The 21,017-nt window shown below is 36.8% G+C and overlaps 1 protein-coding gene and 1 pseudogene across 1 annotated transcript in view; both read right to left on the bottom strand.

The window, feature by feature from the left end:
* MALRD1 (MAM and LDL receptor class A domain containing 1) overlaps positions 1–5,991 on the bottom strand; it is a 706,902-nt gene extending 700,911 nt beyond the window's left edge. The window contains exon 1 of the mRNA XM_030940611.1: positions 5,625–5,991. Within this exon, the coding sequence (XP_030796471.1) occupies positions 5,625–5,823 (199 nt within the window). The 5' untranslated portion in view covers positions 5,824–5,991. The remainder of the gene's footprint in view (positions 1–5,624) is intronic.
* On the bottom strand, positions 3,157–3,601 carry LOC104662891 (annotated as a pseudogene).
* Positions 5,992–21,017: the final 15,026 nt, after the last annotated feature.

Below are 21,017 nucleotides of genomic sequence, written 5' to 3'. Positions count from 1 at the left end.
CAATTAACAAAGTAAAGACAAAATCCACAGAATGGTAGAAAATACTTGTAAACCACACATCTGATAATGGTTGATATTCAGACTATATAAGGAGCTCAAGCAACTTCATATCAAGAAAATAATATCCTGATTTAAAAGTGGGCAAAGGACCTGAGAAGATATTACTCAAAAGAAGACATACAAACGTTCAACAGGTACATTAAAAAAATTTTCAGTATTACTAATCATTAGGAAAATGCAAATTACAACCACAATGAGATATAATCTCATAACTGTTAGAATGGCTTTTATCAAAAATAGATGAAAGACAACAAATGCTGGCAGAATGCAGAAATAAGGGAGCTCCTGTACATTGTTGGTGGGAATGTCATGTAGTATGGCCATTATGGAAAACTATACAGAGCTTTCTCAAATATTAAAAATTAAGCTACCATATGATCCATCAATCCCAATTCTAGGTATATTTCTGAAGGAGAGAAAATCAGTTTATTGAAGGGATATCTGCCCTCCTATGCTTATTGCAGTACTATTCACAATAGCCAGGATGTAGAATCAATTTAAGTGTACATCAATGGACGCATAAAGAAAATGTGGTATGTACACACAATGAAACACTATCAGTCATAAAAAGAAGGAAATCCTGTCATTCATGACAACATGAATGAACCTGGAGGACATTATGCTAAGTGAAACAAGCCAGGCACCAAAAGACAAATACACAATCTCACTACATGTGGAAACTAAAATCACTGAACTTAGAGAAGCAGTAAATTAAATGATGATTACCAGACACTGAGGTATAGGGGGCAATAATGGGAAGTTAATAAAAGCCACGAAGTTTCAGATAGATAAACAGAGTAAGTTTTGAGGTCCGTTGCACAACAGGGTGACTACGGTCAATATTAATGTATTGTATATTTCAAAATAACTAAGAGTAAATTTCAATGTCTCATCACAAAAACAAATGATAAGTGAGGCAATGCATTTGCAATGCTTTGCAAGCAATGGATTACTTTGCTTGATTTAATCATTCACATTATACACTTACATCATCACTGTGTACCCCATAATTGTATACAATTATAACTTGTCAATTAAAAGTAATATTGATAAAAAGTAAAAATAAAAATACCAAAAGAGAACGAAGACTAGCCAATGTGAATCAGCACAGAAGCAGAGAATGTAACACTTAATAATTTTTTAAATATGACTCAAAAGCTATTTTTAAATCATTTTAAAAAATTTTTTTAAATTACACAGACCAGTACGACAACATATATTTCCCTTGCTAAGCATGTTAATGGATCCTAAAAGAGGGATTCTCATCAACACTAGACCCAAACAGTTATTAGACCTACAAATTACTTTTTTAGTTCACTATAGATTAAGTGCTTAATATCATCTGAAAATGGAATTTATTTAATCTTGAGGACTCAGATTTTTTTCTAATTTCTTAAAACAATACTGAGTAAAAATAAAAGGTTTACATATTCTAAAAAAGAAGTTCATGTAAAATAAGAACTTATTTTCTTTTTTAACACACAGTTTTTTTTTTTTTTTAATTATTATATTAAAGTCAGGCAATGGTCTGACAATAGAAAGACTACCTGTGGAATACTGTTATGTTAAACTTCACTTACAATATGTTAAATCCTTAGAACTAAGGTTTTTCCCCAGAAAAAGATTAATGGAAACATCAGTTGCTTTTCAGACTTGATAGCTGCTGCTTCAAAACAAACAAACAAAAAAAACTTTAGTACACAATGAATTGCTTGTAATTCTGTACACATCCACATTTCATCATTTAGTGATCCTGAACAGAAAGTGGAAAGACAAAGCAATTTGTCAGGAGGTCAAGTCCGCCAATTTCAGGCATCTGCTGTCCACACGGGCTTCTTTCTTAACCCCTGCTGAGGATCTGGAGAACCAGCAGCAGCACCAAAACCAAGGCATGCACCAGATTCAAGGTTCTTTTTGTTCCAGTTGTCAGATTCCAAACTAGACCCCAATGGATTGCAAGAATGACCAAATAAAAGCCCTGTTTAAAACTTCTTCAATTTTTAAAAACAAAAGCAATTACAGGAAAGTAAAACAATTAAGAGGGATCATGTGCGCTTACAAGTGTCTTCATGTGGCCTTTCTCCAAGTTCAACCACCAAGGACTCCGAGAGCTGGCAGGTCTGAGTAACCCTGGTGACTATTCTTTTCACCTTATCAAAACCTGAGCTAAAAACAATGCATCAGCTGATGACAGCAGAGGGTGGCACGGCTGAGGACCCAATATTCATATCCCAGGCTGGTGGAGAGTGAATAAGTATGGTTCCAAAACTAATCAAGGGAGGTCAGAGATTCTTTCCAGCCTTACCTGATGGCTTCTGGCCAAAGCAAGGAAGTATCATGGAAGGTGTTGGGTGGTGATAGTGCAAAAAGGAACTTGAGGAGGAGGGAAGAAAAAGTATCACCCCTCAATAAGGGTGGGGGAAAGAAGATATGGGGAAAGCCCTGAATTCCTTACCGAAGGCCAATCTCAGAGGGGACCAGAGGGGTTACAACCTACACTTTGGCTAAGGGCAGGAGTAGAGGAGCATGGGAACAGGATGATGGCTTGGAATGTCATCATTTAAGACTTAAAGAAACCAGGGGTGCAGGCGAAGCACCCCACACACCCAGCTGCAGTCCCACAGGCTGTAACCTGAAACCTTCACATATACTCTAACAAGCCCTCCAGGCTAGAGGGCTATTGTTGCAGGGAGGGTAGGAGTTGGGAGGGTAAGGGGAGAAGATAGAGACCCCAGGCCGTATAATTAGCAGTAAGGTGATTGTGTGATGTGTCTTTTCACAGTTAAGTTAGATGTGCCCCACCAGTTATGATGGGAATCAATTTAAATAGACTTTCTTGATTCCAGAAGTTCAACTACATGGACAGTGGTGACACTTGACAGGATGATTTTTTATAGCACAACTTATATATTCCAAATGGACAAAAAAAATAGTATCATTTCAGTATGTTCAGATAAATTTCCTTTGAATGGGAGCTTCCTTTCCAGTACTTTGAGTTCTACAAGACATATCTAGAAAATGTACTACTGTGGAAAATGAAGACTATTTAAATCGAATAGGGGGGAAATGGGAAGGGCCTGTGGTTTTTCTTTTTGATTAATTGCTGTAACACTGTCCTTCAGCTGGCTCAGGGAGTTTCATATTTTCTTTAGACATCATTAGGCTCTGAAGCTCTTGCAGGACAACTTTGATGCTATATGAATTCTGCCATTTTGCTAGCACTGACATGGCTTTTGGATCCACCATACCATCAGAGCTATTAACTCCATTCATATTAATTTTTGTTACAACTCTTACAAAGGAGGGGGGGTGCTTCTGGGTATTTAGGTCCACATTCTATTTTAAGGCTGTATATTCGGTTTTCATAAATTGTTGTTGGAGGCCCAATTATCATCCCTGTCCATCTTGTAAATGTCATCTCTTCATCATCTTCTAGACCCTAGCTAACTGTGCCATTTCCTACTCCTTTCTGGCCTTCGAGTTCTTCCAACAGTCGGAAATTGAGAGGGACTTTTACTCCTAATCCTGTGGTGACTGCCATCTTGCGTCGCTGTCCAATAACTTATTTTCAAAAATGTATTAATAGCACCAGAGGCATCAGAAATTTAACTTCAGCTATGCCAATTTTATTCAGAAACGTTGACATATTAATCTATTTCTTTAAAGGTCACACAAGTTGGATGCTAAAGGGGACATTGTTTTTTTCTTAAATGTGGCTACTGCAAATCCTTATAAAGCTAGTTTTAAAAAAAAATCTGATCTATAAGTTTAGCATCACAAGTTTCCTTGAGTGAAACTGCTTGGCCATTGTTATTTCTTCACAGTAGTTTTCTTCTAGTGTGATATACAAAAGAAATTCATGCTTTAAAGTAATTCTCAATTTTTATCTGCAGATACTCACATTTTAAATAAAATGCCAAAAAGGAAACTTCCCAGAAATGAAAATGAAAAGCAAGAATGCCAAAAGGTGACCTCTCCATGTAACATTTAATATGAAATCTGTTTATTTGACAGATCCATGCCTTCAGTTCCTTCCAAGGCTGAAAGTTATTAGAATTTTAGAATCTTTCATGCAGCCAAGACCTTTCCTACTCAGTGGCTTTCCATTTCTTCCTGTTAACCTTTTCTCTGAAGCAGGACCATGCATGTTATCACAGCCAGAGTACTAAAGGAAGCTTCATAGAGATTAATAATGGAAGGGACTTGGCACTGCTTGTCAAACCAGCCAAGCTGTTCCTCTTTGCTGCTTCCTCATCAAGGAACAGTAAGGGTTCTTCCAGACAGTCCAGAGCAAGGGGCAACAAGCCCACAGTTAGCGTCTCTGGGGAAATTGGACAAATACAAATGCATCTTTGCCCTTGGCTGCACTTGGTATTGAATGGTTACTGAGTAGTAACAGTATGACAGCTACCCCAAACTAAGAGAAAAATATTATCAGCCTGTTTCATTCTACAGAGAAAAAAGTTTTTCAGTAATCACTCTTCTGGTTTTAACGTAATAGCAACTGAATATATAAATGGAAGGCAACCAATGGCAAAATCAAATATGTAGAACTTTATTTTAGCAGAAGAGAATGAATTCTGTAAACACAAATTGATATTTTATCTGAATAAAAAAAAGATATATGTTTGCATTAAGTGACCTACAATAATGGAATTCGTGCCTCTGGATAATTAATTGCACCAACAGCTACTATGAACCAGCAATGAGCCCCTAGTAATTTTATGAAAATGTGGTTTATGAAGGGTGAATGTGTGTAAAAATGATACTAGTCTCCATTACTGAAAGATGGTGTACCCTCAAGATTGTATACTGCAATAGAAATGACAGGAACGTACGTGTCATTACCCATGTCTTCCCTTGGTAAGCTTCTTCCTGTTTATTAGCGTTCTCCCAGTATGTCATGGGGCATTTTCCCACCTGTGAGAGTTGCTTTATCTCATCTCATGACCTCTTATAATAAAATAAAGGTTCAAAATCACACGAGATTTGGGTCCTGGATGACTTGTCCAGGACATAAATCTAGGTCTTGTATTCTCCAAAGGTTGTGCCCTTCTACTACTCTGAAATCAAAGGACAAAAGCCAGAGTTGTACCCCACATGCAATTGGTACAAACTCACTTGGTAGCAGTGTTCTGTAAATGAAAATAAAATCTACCCATCCAATCTAAAATCCATTTCAAATATTTCCACGTTAAATTCACACTTAAGCTGTTGATTTCCCTCATAGTATTTTACAGCTGCATTAATGAGTTCTTTTAAATTTTGTTTCACTCACATAACATCAAAAGCTACATTTTTGTTTTGCATTCATTCTTCATAATCAGTAAAAATTGACTGAAAAATATATTTCATCAGATGAAAATCTTCATGATTTGATAGTTTTTATATACGGACTCATCTCTTTAGTAAACAATACATCTTAGTTTCTGATCTACACTAAAGGTATATAAAATAAAATCCATACAGAGCCAGGTATCTAGTCAAATCTCCCAGACTGTTCAGAGGCCCTGGTTTCAGGATGGACAGGGAATTGAAATTGGAGAAAGGAGAATGTCACTTACAGTGCTGTTCATCACTGTTGTCCCCACACTGATCTGTGAAGTCACAAACGCTGTCAGGAGGCAAGGAGACTCCATTGTCACACTGAAAGCTTTCTGTTCCTTGCTGACCCAGTGTAGAATTGAAAACACAGGCAATCCATAGGAAACAAAAAGCTTCACTCATTGGGAATGCCACCCTTCTGTCCAGGAAGAACAGCATTACTTGATATTGTCTATTAGAGATCAGGCAGTTGTAATAAGCAAGCCCATCATTGGAAATATTCTTTTTTTTTTCTCTATTCTTCCTTTCCTAGGTTTGCTTCTTATAACTGGGTACTATTGGTAACTATCTGCAACTCTAACAAATTACTCCCCAGGCAGTTAATTTACTCTTTCAGAGGAGTGACTTTAGAAAATATTTAACTTGAGTAATTGCACCGGTTCTGTATCTAGCTAACCATAGATTATTATTGCCCCCTGTATGCCATATTTACACAATTTAAGTCTTTATGGTCATGCTATCTCCTGAGAGACATTTGTAAAAAATAAAGGCCAGGCAAATAAATAGTAGGGGAGAGGGAACCACAATAAAGCTATAAATTACATAAAAATGGTCTGTCTTAATTCCTATACTCACTTAATCACATTCATGTAATTTAGAACATTATTGTGGACACTAAGACATATTCAAAATTTCAGGCCCAATTATTAGAATTGCTCTATGAAAATAAAATGCTTATCCATTATTATCAAATAGAAAACTCACCTTGCTTGTTTTTGTTTTGTTTTGTTTGTCTACAGCCCACGGGTGCTAGTAAGTGCTTCTTGAGATAAATTAAGAACCATAGATTTTTAAAAGTTGAGGGGACATTGGATGTTATTATTTTATAAATCATATAACTTCAACCCAAGGAAGTTATAAGATATATGTGAGAAAATACAATAAGTTGGTGTAAGAAACGAGAGCTCAAATATTCTGCTGCTAAAAACAGTGTTCCTTCTTCTATAGCATAAGAATTCACCTGTCAATTAATCACAATTTACTTTTACAAGTGAAACACATGATTTCAGGATGCATATTCAGAATGAACAATATATTGAAGTTGAGATCACACAGACATATTAATCACATAATCTTATGAACGTGAATATTATAGAAATTATGTGATGTTGAATGTTCTATATATTGCTTTATATTTGATTTCTTAAGGGAATGTTAAAGTTCTTTTTCAACTATTTTATTTCAATTTCTGCAGTGTAACCACAAGAGGCAAAAATAACTGGAGAATGTAGAGTGGAAAGGACCATAGACCAGGGACAGAGAAGGCATCTGAGCATTTTTTAAAATGTTCTAAAAATTACCCATATTGTAGGGGGGGAATATATATATATATATATATGTTGTGTGGACATTCTGGATTCTGAGGGGTAGGGGGACAGGACAGGAATTCACAATTCTGCCTTACCTCTGAGCACTCCACATAATCTAACATTTTGTTGCACTGTGCTTTGGCCCTGTTTCAGATATTTGTTCTTCTTACCTCTCTGTTTTGCAAATAAATACTCATAAATCCTTCATCTACCTCTTTTTCTTTCCTTGTCCCTTAAATATTCACTATCTTTATAGTTCCATTTTAAGTTCTCCTTTCTCCTAAGATTATAGTAATACTTTTTTTCTAGGCTCTCTCTTCACTCTCACAATTTCAAGTAAGATATCTTTATTTTTGTTTCCTCAGTCTCTGTCTGCAATCCTGATATGCACTTCTTCCTGAGTACACGCATACACACACGTGCATGCACACACACACTCATACACAACTAATTCACACATCTACTTTAACAGAAAACTAAACTCATCTTCCTTTCCCCCACCAGCCAACCAGCTCTTACTCCCATGTTCCATATTTCAATGAATGGTACCTTCCTCTGTCCAATTACCCAAGTAAGGAACCTCTATATTGTTCCTAGACTACTCTCACCTATCCTATCCGTCTGGTATTTTCTGTATTTCCGTTGAAGACTCTACCCATTCTCCTCTCAGCATGTTTCTGGTACTCACAACTCATTTCCTGGTCTTTGGGTAGGGTGACCACTCTGAAGCACAAATACACTCCTATGTATTTCCCTCTGAAATCAGCAGAACTGTCATACTCTGAATGTAGCTTACAAACAGAGCATACTTTGCAAGGCTCAATGCTTCCCTATCCTCTCAGCCACAGCCTTACTGAGCGACTGTGCTGGCAGTTTTCTAAACATGCCATCTCTCAACTCCAGATCTGAGATCCCTTCCCCATCCTGATCACCAGGTTAATTATTATTCTTTATTTTTTATCTTAGGAGATTTTCTCTAAGGTATCTTGGCTGATTTACCCAGGCTGAGTTACATTTCATTCCTAGGTTCTCTCGCAGCCTTCAATACTCATTCTTAGCACCTGAAAGTCCAATATAGTCATTGTCTCCTCATGTGATTCCTTCCCTATCCTATGAGAATGCAGCAGACTGTGCATTAGATCTCTAGACTTGTTCATTCTACATACACGCTACATTGCATCCTACGAGCTACATTTCCCCATTTTCTTCCTCCGATCCTGATAAACACTGATTTGTTTTCTACATCTGTATATTTGAATTCTTTAGACTCCACATATAAATTAGATTATGCAATATTTTCTCTCTGTGTGTCTGGCTTATTTCACTTAGCATTGTGTCCTCCAGCCAGGCTCATTTACATTGTGGCAAATGCCAAGATCTTGTTCTTTTCAAGGGCCAAATAATATTTCATTATACGTATCTACCACAATTTCTTTATCCATTCATCTGTCAATGGACACTTAGGTTGTTTCCACATCTTGGCTTGCAAGCAAGTGTAAAGATCTAATGTACATGTAATCCCAGCACTTTAGAAGGCTGAGGCAGGTGGATCACGAGGTCAGAAGTTCAAGACCAGCCTGACCAACATGGTGAAACCCCGTCTCTACTAAAAATACAAAATTAGCCGGACATGGTGGTGGGCACCTGTAATCCCAGCTACTCAGGAGGCTAAGGCAGGAGAATCACTTGAACCTGGGAGGCAGAGGTTACAGTGAGCAGAGATCGTGCCACTGCACTCCAGCCTTGTGACACAGTGAGACTCTGTCTCAAAAAAAAAAAAAAGAAAGAAAGAAAAGAAAAAAAAATAAAAATCTAATGTACAACATGAGTACTATAGGCAATACAATTATACTGTATATGGGGTTCATGCTGAATGAGAAGATTTTAGCTGACGTTTCCATATACATACACACAAATGGGTAACTGTGAGATGCTGAATATGTCTATTTGCCTCACTATAGTAACCTTCTTATGTTCTATATGTATTCCATAACATCATATTGTGCATCTTAACTACATGCAGTAAAATTTTACAAGATGGCAAAATATTACAATAAATATATCTGACTTTGAAAAAAATCAGATATTTGCTTGCTTTTTTCCCTTAAATATATGATTGTTAAACTATCAAATTTCTTCTGATTCAGTGTGTTAAAAAAATAATAATAATAAAAAGGTGGAGCAGGATTTTGACGTTTTCACTATTGAATCCCCAGGCATCAGCATAGTAGCACAGTATCCTGGCAGATAGCAGTTGCTCAAACAATTCAATTCAATTGTTAATTAAATGAAATTAACGAAGGATTACCATCATATCAACTTTGCTAGGCACATGTAAATAATGCAATAAAGATATGAACATTTTAAATGCCACTAGGTGAAAGATACACAATTCTTAGGTTCAGTGTTGCTTTTCCATGTCTAAGTCTTTTTAAAGACACTGTAGGTTTTGAAACTGTAATTTTGTATTACAGTGGCAATACACTTCATCATCCCTCAACACTAAACTCAGCCATTAATATTGAGACAAAAGTCATGTCAAGTTTTCCTCTTTAAGAAAGAAAGGAAGTTAGGGAGGAAGAAAGAGAAAAGGAAAGAAATAAAAAAGAGGGAAAAAGAGAGAAAGAAACAAAAGAATGTAAGGAAGCATGTGAAGACATAGAAACATTTCAATTTTACATCCTTATTCTAAATTCAGGTCTCGTAACATTTTTCATTTGGAAAAAAAAATCACGTATTTTGTTGCTGTCATAGCTGTTTATTGCCTAGTATCAGCCAGTAAACTGCTTTATTAACTGTTACCATCTACTAAAAATAACATTTCTCTATGGTGTTTCAAGTGTCATTCATCATTTAGACAAGAAATGAACTGGAATGTGGCACCCAAAGTAATTCAATATCATCCAGTAGTATAATATTTTATAAGACAAATTTATATTTTGTTTCCAAAGGATAAAATTATTTTCCACTGATAAATCTTTATCACTTTTTCTCTAAATGTACCAGAAGGGGCAAGGAATAAAGGAATACTGATAGCACCTAGGGTTGCTTTGATCTAGTTTATTGAGGAAGGGAAAAAAAGTCTGATTCAATACTAGTGCCCTAACACTGTGCTGGCTGCTTCATAAACATTGCCATTATGTCTGATGTTTCCTCCTTTATTGTTCCCTTCTTTTACTTTAAAAACTAATATTCAGGCTGGATGTGGTGGCTCATGCCTGTAATTCCAGCACTTTAGGAGGCTGAGGCAGGTGGATCACTTGAGTTCAGGAGTTCAAGACCAGTCTGGTCAACATGACAAAACTCCGTCTCTACTACAAACACAAAAATGAGCCAGGTGAGGTGGCGCACACCTGTAATAATCCCAGCTACTTGGGAGGCTGTGGCAGCAGAATAGCTTGAACCTGGGAGGCAGAAGTCGCAGTGAGCCAAGATTGCGACACTTCACTCCAGCCTGGAACACAGAGCAAAACCCCCCCCAAAAAAAACAAGAAAGAAAAGAAAAGAAAATGAGCATCCATTTTATGCCAGATATTGGAGCTAGGTAAAAGGAAGACAGAAGAGATACAATGAATAATAAAGCCATGTCCCTGACATTAAAAATTTTCAAACATAGGGAAGGATGTATAAAGGCACTTGCAAAATATGTACACATATTACTTTTAGTTTTGGCAAAAATGGTTGATTACATTTTCTATTTTTAAAAAACCCGACTCTCTAACCACAAAAAAAGCTATATGTTGGATGGAATAGAATATAAAACACTCTTAAATGTATAATCAAGTGCTGAGCTTGCAAAATGTGAAGCCAATTTCCAAAGTGGAAAAGGAGATTGGAGGATATAGTGGTGACACAAAAGATAGTTTATTACTAAAACATCATGTTCAAGAATATTTTAAAGAAAATTCCAAGATTAATGTAAAGTAAGCATTGAATAAAAGTTTGAGATGCAAGAAGAAATGATGATGAAAGTCTGAAGACACATTTGCAGATAAAAGACCCCTAAATCATAAAAGATGAAACGAGAACTGTGATAAAAGGACTTGAACCTGCATAAATGAAGAATTAGAACGAATATCTTTGCATAAAGCCAGAGGAAGAATTTGCTAGGAAAAAATTCCTGGCACCTTCAACAAGGTACTTCAGGACTCCTATAAATTATGATAATCTAAATAAGAGCTCAAGTGAAAAATTAACCAGCATACAGGAAGGAAGCCTCTATGACTCAGAGCCAAAACAATCAGACGAGCAGAGGCCGAAATAGACACGGAAAGTTGTCCACTGGCATTGTGAGACAGAGAATATAAAATAACTATCAAATATTCTAAAAGATTAAATTTTTTTAAATTATGCACAATGAACAATAAACTAACAAAATAACCAACAGTGATTTTGTTAAAGAATAATTAAAAATATAGCTACAGAAAAGAAAAATAACAAAGAAAAATAGAAGTGAATACAGAAAAAAATCGATGTGAATACAGCATTTAATGAATTGCAAGGTAGGTAAAAATAAATTATATGAAATGCAACACAGATGTATAGAAAATATTGAACATATATAGTTTAAAAAACCTGGGACATAGGCCTGTCATGGTGCCTCATGCCAATAATCCCAACACTTTGGGAGGCCACGGCAGGTGGATCACCCAAGGTCAGGAGTTTGAGATCAGCCTGGCCAACATGGTGAACTCCATCTGTACTAAAAAGTACAAAAAATTAGCTGGGCATGGTGGCAGATACCTTATGATAATCTAAATAAGAGCTCAAGTGAAAAATTAACTGGCATACAGGAAGGAAGCCTCTATGACTCAGAGCAGATCCCAGCTACTTGGGGGCTGAGGTAGGAGAATTGCTTGAACCCAGGAGGTGGAGGATGCAGTGAGCCAAGATCTCACCATTGCACTCCACCCTGGGCAACAAGAGTGAAGCTCCATCTCAAAAAAAAAAGAAAGAAAGAAAGAAAGAAACCTGGAACACTGGAACACTGGAACACAGAATGACAGGTCTAACATATGACTACATAAAGTTGGCAGGGGAGATAAATGAGAAAATAGGGAGAAGCAATATATATTAATTATATATATATAAATATATATTATATTAATTGTAAATTATATAATCATTAATATATTATCGAATGATGTATATTAATAATATATGACTTATATGAACAATATATATGTGAATATATAATTTGAATGTATTATTAATAAATACTATATATTTATTAATATACATTAATGGAATTAGTGAAAATACAAATTTTCCAGAAATTAAGAAAACATGCACTCTAAGAATCAGAGTGCAGAATAAATTTAAAACATATTCAGCTGGATACTTTGTAGTCAAATAGAAAATTACCAAGAAAATAAAAATTCTTAAAATCAATTAGGGAGACAAAACATATTACCTACAAATAAATATTATTTAGACCAGCAATTAACTTCTCAATCAGAACAATGCAAGCAAGCAGATGGTGGAATCATGTTTTCATAGTGATGATAAAAAAATTACACTTGGACACTTGTAGTAGCAAACTAAGTGTTTACTCAGAATAGGGAACAAAATAAATTTGGGGACAATTGAAAACTAAGAATGTTACTCACAATACCAAAGACATGGAATCAATGGAAATGCCCATCAATGATAGACTGGATAAAGGAAATGTGGTACATATATACCATGGAATCCTATGCAGCCATAAAAAGAAATGAGATCATGTCCTTTGCAGGACCTAAGTGGATCTAGAAGTCATTATCCTCAGCAAACTAGCACGGGAACACAAAATCAAACACTGCATGTTTTCAAGTATAAGTGAGAGGTGAACAATGAAAACACATGGACACAGGGAAGGGAACAACATACACTGGGGCCTAGGGGGAGGGAAAGCATCAGCATAAATAATGCAAATGGGGCTTAATACCTAGCTGATGGGTTGACAGGTGCAGCAAACCACCATGGCACACGTTTACCTATGTAACAAACCTGCACATCCTGCACATGTACCCCAGAACTTAAAACAAATAAAATTAAATGAATTAAATTTTAAAAAAATCTGAGAGTGTTTATTCCCAATAGCCCCTAACTAATGAATATATTTTAAATTCTGCATCAAACAAGAATGCATGCGAATAAAATACTAGTTTCTAAAACTAGTTTCAAAATATCCCAAAGACCTAATATTACACAGATGACATGTCTCTGATAGCCATGACATTCAGTGCAAAACCAGAAAATAAAATAGAAATTTTAAAAAACGTAAAAGTGAAAATTTTAGAAAGCAAAAAAATATGTAAGTGATAAGGCATTTTGTACAGATGTCCTGGGAGTGTGAGCTATCTGCTTTTGGAATTTATCTGAGACTTCGTGGCCTGTTCAAGTCTGGTATATACTGTTTTACTGAACCTTGTATCACTCCATTGATGATGGTGTGCTGCTTGGAACACTCAAATTTATAGCTTGGTGTATCTTATTACATTCCATTTATTTTGAGCAGCTCAAGTTGCAAGATCATTAGTGCCTCATGGTGAGGAGTTTAGTCTCTATCTGAACCCAACAGCTATTTCTCAAGAGAACAACTATTTGCTGGCCTTGCTCCAAAACTTGAATGGGTCTTGGAAAATAATGGAGGATTATTGAAAGCATAATCAGATTGTGACTCTGAAAACAGCTGCTCTTCCAATCATAGTTTCTTTACTGAATATATTGGCAAAGCCCCCGTACAGTTATCAATATGGAAGATCTATTGATTCATTTATTCCAATAAGCAGAGAACTCTAGACATATTTTTTCAGTCAAGAAGACATCAATATATCTTCACTATCTTAATTCAGAGTGCTAGCAGCTCACCTCCTCTGAGTCACATGTAGTTTGCAGTTCTTGCAGCGCCTCACCTGTGGGAGAGGGCATCTACTCTTCCTCTACAGACATGGAATTTTTATAACAGCCTCTGGTAAGCATGGATTAGCAGGTTCTCTAAATACCTAAGCACGGATTAGCAGGTTCTCTAAATTGGTGGAAGCCATACATAAGAGGAATATAGAAACCCTGTGGATATATAGGGTTCTGATACTTTCATGAATTTACTGGGAATGAAGATAACTCTCAAAGTAAGATGATTTGTTGCATCTCATACTACTGGGAACATCAGCAGCATATGCCAGACTTCTGCTTCCCCAACTGTTCAACTGTGGCTTGATGCTAACCCTTCCCAAACCTTCTCTGACCCCTCTCTAGTTGTCAGGAGCTTTCAGTTTTAGGGGGTTATTTATTTATTTATATTTATATATAAAAATAATATATATATATATATATATATATATATATATTTTTTTTTTTTTTTTTTTTTTTTTTTTTTGAGACGGAGTCTCACTCTTTCGCCCTGGCTGGAGTGGAGTGGCACAATCTCAGCTCACTTCAACCTCCGCCTCCCAGGTTCAAGTGATTCTACTGCCTCAGCCTCCCAAGAGACTGGGACTACAGGTGCGTGCCACCACCCCTGGCTAATTTTTGTATTTTTTGTAGAGACAGCTTTTCACCATATTGGCCAGGCTGGTCTCAAATTCCTGACCTTGTGATCTGCCCACCTCTGCCTCCCTAGATTTTTTTTTAATTCACTCCATCCCTATATTGATTAACCAAAATGTTAACAATGGAATGGCCCAGGAATGGCCTAGTTCTTCTTCACTGGGCACTAAAATGTGATGAATCAGGCCAGTATATGAATAAATCAGTGCCTCGCTTGGCATGCCAGCCCCGTGTGCTCTGTCACTGGCTATCCCATACAGGGGTGGGTCTGGTGTGAGGATTCCTCTGTGGCCCTCTGTTGAGCTGTCTCAAGAGACGAATCCTCCTCTAGTCAAAAGCATGGCCTTTGTGAGAGCAGAGGCTATCGTCAAGACAAAAGGGGTCAGAATACCCTTTATTTTTGGCTCCAAGTTCACCTTTCAACTTATCCCTTTTTTATCCATTTAATTATTTAGGTCACTGGAAAGAAAAAAATTTGAGGGGCTTATGAAGCTAAACACCTTCTTTTAAAAACAGGGCAAATATCTTCAGAAATACCCATAAATAATTTGAATATTGAATTAGCACTGAGTTACCACCGGCATAAAGCAAAAGGAAGTTGCATTGGGCCAATATCACAATAATTACTATGAAACTGCCCAGGAGTCACTAATCGAAGCATTTTAATATTGTGGATGCTACTTGTATTGCCTTCTATATCTTCTTCTAAGTTATCTGCCTGAATAACTCCCATTCATCCCTCAAGACGCAACCGTCATAACATCCTCAGAAAACCATTCCTGACTTCTGCTACCTCCCACGTTGTCTATCTGTTTGTTTCCATAACAACCCGCTTACCTTTCTGCTATAGACTGAATCTTGATGGTTGGCTTCAACGTCCAGTCCCTACCTCAAAACCATGACCTCTTTAGAGCTTTATTTATTGTATTTTTTATAATTTCCAATCTTATTTTAGGCTTGGGAGTGCATGTGCAGATTTGTTACATGGGTGTATTGCATGACACTGAGGTTTGGGGTGCGAATGATTTTATCACCCAGGTAATGGGCATAATACCTAATAGTTTTCCAGCCCTGCCCCCTCCCTCCCTCCTATGGTAGTCCCCACCATCTTTATGTCCATGAATACCCAATGTTTAGCTCCCACTAATAAGTGAGAACATGCAGTATTTGATTTTCTGTTTCTGCCTTAATTTGCTTAGGGATAATGGCCTCCAGCTGCATCCATATTGTTACAAATGACATGAATTCCTTCTTTTTAATGGCTGCATAATATTCCATGGTGTATATGTACATTTTCTTTAACCAGTCTGCTGTTGATGAGCACAAAGGGTGATTCCCTGTCTTTGCTCTTGTCAATAGTGCTGTGAGGAACCTACAAGGATTTTACATTATGTTTTATCTTTTTATCTCCACTACTAAGTATATATTACTCACCACATATTGGTGCCCAATAAATATTCATTGAAGGTACATGCAAATGAATAAATGTTATATTATAAAAATGATTGCCTCTAATTCTCAGTGGGGTTGTTTGTTTATGTGAGTACCTCTCCAGCGCACATTTCTCCTTTTGGCAATAACACACTGATGTTCTTCTTTGAGAAACCACCCAAACTCGTTTTAAGCCCCTATGTGGTTTCACAGGAGTTGGAGGTGTTAGCACGAGTCTTAGTCAAGAGCAGTCAGGTCTGTGCATCTTCCTGGCTATGGTGATTGGTTCAGATATAACTAAGGGAGGCAAAGGAGGAGCAGTCCCCAGGTGTCAGAAACTGTCATGGAAGAGGTGCTCTCCCCTGCTGACCTGGCTAAACTAAGACAATGTGGCCACATCGTCCAATGGCCCTCTTTAGCACCATTTGGGAAGACTCTCTCTGAGAGTGAGGCAAACACAGATGCTAGCTGAGTCAAGACATGAAGATGAAAAAATTCCTATTGACCCTGCATAAGCTACTACATACAGCTATGCCTAAAGCTGAATTATACCTGAGATTCTTCAATAACACAAGCTGATTTTGTGACCTGATTGAGTGCCTCTTCCTGTGAACCAAAAATGTCTGAACTAATACATATGGTTTATTTCATTTTATTATATTTAATGTTTATTTTGAATTTAAAAAATAAAATATTAATTTTGAACTTAAGGGGGAAAAGCTATATTTTAACACAGATCTTTTCTAACATCTACTCAACTTGTTTTAAGAAAGCTTTATTCTATAATTATTAAATTTAAAGACATATTTTCTAAAAATTATAATCAAACCACCAACTACCTCATGATTTTTAATACAAAGCTACTTAAAAGAATGTTTTGTGTAAGAAAAATTTTCAGCAAGTTATAATGAGAATGCTGACAGCAGCCTTATGGTATTGTTGGAAAGTCATAGGAAATCCTAGTCTCACTGTTGGAAATAAAATGTCTGTGTTGGAATTTAAAAGTGGCTCTTTAGTAGAATAAGATGGTAGAGAACCTAAAAAATATAACAAATGCAAGAAGGAAGAAATAGGTTCTTCTCCATTTAGGGTGTGCATTCTGTGTAATAGTTGTTCTCATTGTGAACAGGGTCGGGGCAAGGATGAGTGGGGATCACACAATTGAGGCTGAGCAACCAGCCAGTGCTCATCAACCCACAGATCACAGAAGAGGAGAAATTAGCATACATGATATTCAAATGTAAGCATTGGGATCTCATGCCAAAAGAGCAAGGAAGCTTAAATGAAAGACATCCCACAGTTCCCACAATCTAAGTGAGACTACACACCTGTATAACTGCTGGGATGCGACAAGGATGGGAAACAGGAGAAAGCAGCCACCTACAAGATTACTTTATCTGAGTTTACCTCACTTATTTAATTCCGTATCAAATTATGATTGGCACACAAGGAGTGAACACGCTCTGATTTAGTATGACCGATATTCCCAGGTAAAACTCTATACCAAAGAAAGCTGGCAGTTTAGGAAATCTTTAACCTTGGCAATGACTGACGCTCTGTTTAGAAAAGGAATCCTACTGAAAGTGAAATTCATGTAAGTGCATGAAATGTTGAAAACGCGTTCTAAATAATTGAAAAGAATCTCACTCTGGTCTTCTTGCAATTGTTTCATTTTTATAGTTAAATCACATATGCAGCTCTAATATAGCTCCATTGTTCCAAATAAGAGTTATTAAATATACATTATTTATCAGGCATTCAGGGGGTGCTGGGCATATAGACCTAATTACAATCTTGCCCCTACTTCAAGGAAATAACAGTAAACTTTAAAGAGCTGCATATGAGTTAGTTCTATAAAATATGCGCTTTAATAGGTTCAACCTATACTAAAAAATTATCTGAAACTCTGTTGAAGATACAGAGAATACTTTATTTAGAAAAAATCAACAACACTATAAAAATCTGTCACCTCTGCAGGTGCAATTCCAGAAGATGGAATTCCAGAAGATGAGAGAAGATGCTCTCATTACTATCTTCCAAAATTTCCCCCAAATTGTAGGCTTACAGATAATTTTCACATAATGCATATTTTTGTCAAATATTAACAAATATAATTTCAATTAAAATATAAAGAAAATGTTTAAAATTTTACATTACAAGATAGCACAGTATGAAATCTAATTTCACATAGTAACAAAGAAAGTCAGAGTTAGTAGTAAGAATGTGGCTTCTGGCTCAGGGGAGACACTTAGACGGCACCAGACTTACTTTCAAGTGATGAAATACAGTCTCAAAGGCTGAAATAGATCACAGTAAGAAAGTCTGATTTCAACCCATCACAGCTCCTACAATACCCATCTGTTTAAGACCAGAACTCATTTTGTCTGTTTGATATGGAAGTTGACATATTCAGTGATAACAGCACACCTAGAACAGTATTTTCAAAAACTTCTGAAAGATTTATTTCCACTGAGTGACATGTTATCCTGTACACAAAATGCAGCCAGCCCTTGAAACCAGAAATTCACCAAACCAAAATAAAATAATTATAGAGGTTTTGTTGTTGTTGTTTTTTGTTTTCAGACAAGAGTCTCCCTCTGTTGCCAGGCTGGAGTACAGTGGCAAGATCTCGGTTCACTGCAACCTCCTCCTCCCTGGTTCAAGCGATTTTCCTGCCTTGGCCTCCTGAGTAGTTGGGATTACAGTTATGTGTCACCATGCCCAGCTAATTTTTGTATTTTTAGTAGAGACAGGGTTTCACTATGTTGGTCACGATGACCCCATGATCCACCCGCCTTGGCCTCCCAAAGTGCTGGGATTACAGGCGGGAGCCATGGCACCTGGCCATCATAGAGTTTCTTAAGGTAACGATGCTTTCACAATGTTCTTGAAATATCACTTTTGAAAAATTATTCTACTACAAAGACACATGCACACGTATGTTTATTGCGGCACTATTCACAATAGCAAAGACTTGGAATCAACCCAAATGTCCATCTGTGACAGACTGGATTAAGAAAATGTGGCACATATACACCATGGAATACTATGCAGCCATAAAAAAGGATGAGTTTGCGTCCTTTGTAGGGACATGGATGCAGCTGGAAACCATCATTCTTAGCAAACTATCACAAGAACAGAAAACCAAACACCGCATGTTCTCACTCATAGGTGGGAACTGAACAATGAGATCACTTGGACTCGGGAAGGGGACCATCACGCACTGGGGCCTATCATGGGGAGGGGGGAGGGGGGAGGAGGGAGGGATTGCATTGGGGAGTTATACATGATATAAATGATGAATTGATGGGTGCTGACGAGTTGATGGGTGCAGCACACCAACATGGCATAAGTATACATATGTAACAAACCTGCACGTTATGCACATGTACCCTAGAACTTAAAGTATAATAATAAAAAAAAAAAAGAAGAAAACTTCTCTCAATATCAAAATACGCCAATTTTGTTTATCCTTCCTGTTCATTTTAATTGTTAAACAGAAAATTTGTAGTCTGGTCTCAGAATTCAGAGCCACTATTGCTGGGAGCTTACTTAATTGAAATGGATCAGTCTACATTTTGTTTTCTGTTCAATCCGTACAAGTCTAAGACTTTAATTTATCTATAAAGTTAGCTCTGTCTGTATCCATTGGGTAGATGGCAGTGTCATAATTAGTGCCTCCAAATCAGTTCAGACCTTCCTTGGCATTAAGATAACCTACGGAAAAGATTTCAGTCGGGCATATATGCAGAATCTTGAAGCTGATAGGGGCTTGAATATGTTTGCCATACAAATAAAGTCTTGGCTTGTATGAATCTCCTGCTAATTATCATAATGAGTTATATTGACCTGCTTGGCTGCTCCCCACTAGAATTGAGTACAAGGGTGAGATCTTCTACATCAGTGTATCCCCATGGCATGACAGGGTGGACCCAAAGAGGAAGTACTCCCAACAAATAAACCAAGGAGACTTTACAAACTGCAGACCAGGAAAATATTTCATAATAGTTCAAAGAATGTGGGTATTTAAAAAAAGAAAAAATTTTAATACATTAGTACATTTAAGACTGTTTGCAGCTCATCTTTTGATGATTTCTGACATTATTAGGATTTAGACTTTTTTTTTTTTTTTTTTTTTTTTTTGAGATGGAGTCTCGCTGTGTCGCCCAGGCTGGAGCACGGTGGCGCGATCTCAGCTCACTGCAAGCTACGCCTCCCAGGTTCATGCCATTCTCCTGCCCCAGCCTCCCGAGTAGCTGGGACTACAGGTGACCACCACCATGCCAGGCTAATTTTTTGTATTTTTAGTAGAGACGGGGTTTCACCGCGTTAGCCAAGATGGTCTTGATCTCCTGATCTCGTGATCCGCCCACCTTGGCCTCCCAAAGTGCTGGGATTACAGGTGGGAGCCACCGCACCTAGCCAAGATTTAGATTTTTTTAAATGTATGTTTGGTGTAACTACAGTTATTTAGAATCCAGTGCTTGTTTAAAAAGTTTCAAACAATTCTGAAATTATGCTATCAAAGTAAAAGTGGAGACTATTCTGCTGCCCTCACAAAAAGATTAGATACAGAACTTCTGAAGATATTCTCCAATAACTAGAAGCTATGGACAACGAATAATAATTTCGGTGACAGAATCAGGCTCTTACTTTAATGTATTATACTTAGCTTCAAAGATAGTTTCAATATGTATCAAAATTGAATCCAGTAATTCCACTTCTAAAATTTTCTCTAAAGAGAAAGCAAAATTGCTCAAAAAATCATATAAAATTTTTACCCCAGAGTTTCTTAAAATAGCGAAAATACAAATAGCTGAAAAGTTTATGAATATGATACATGTACCCAATTTAGTTATTGAAAAATCGTAATATAGATCAGGGATTGCCATGCTATGGGCTGCAGTCCAAATTTGGCCTGTGGCCTGTTTCTAGATAGCATGCAAGCTAAGAAATAGTTTTTATATACTTAAAGTACTGTAAAACAAACAAGAACAACAATAAAACAAAAGGACTATATACAATATAGGCTGCATGCGGCTCACAAGGCTAAATAAAGTATTTGGTTTGCTATCTATGTTG

The sequence above is a fragment of the Rhinopithecus roxellana genome, chromosome 11 (genome assembly GCF_007565055.1).
Source record: "Rhinopithecus roxellana isolate Shanxi Qingling chromosome 11, ASM756505v1, whole genome shotgun sequence".
In the NCBI taxonomy this organism is placed as follows: Eukaryota; Metazoa; Chordata; class Mammalia; order Primates; family Cercopithecidae; genus Rhinopithecus; species Rhinopithecus roxellana.
The sequence above is the reverse complement of the archived record's forward strand: the minus strand, read 5'-3'. Positions and strand labels throughout refer to the sequence as shown.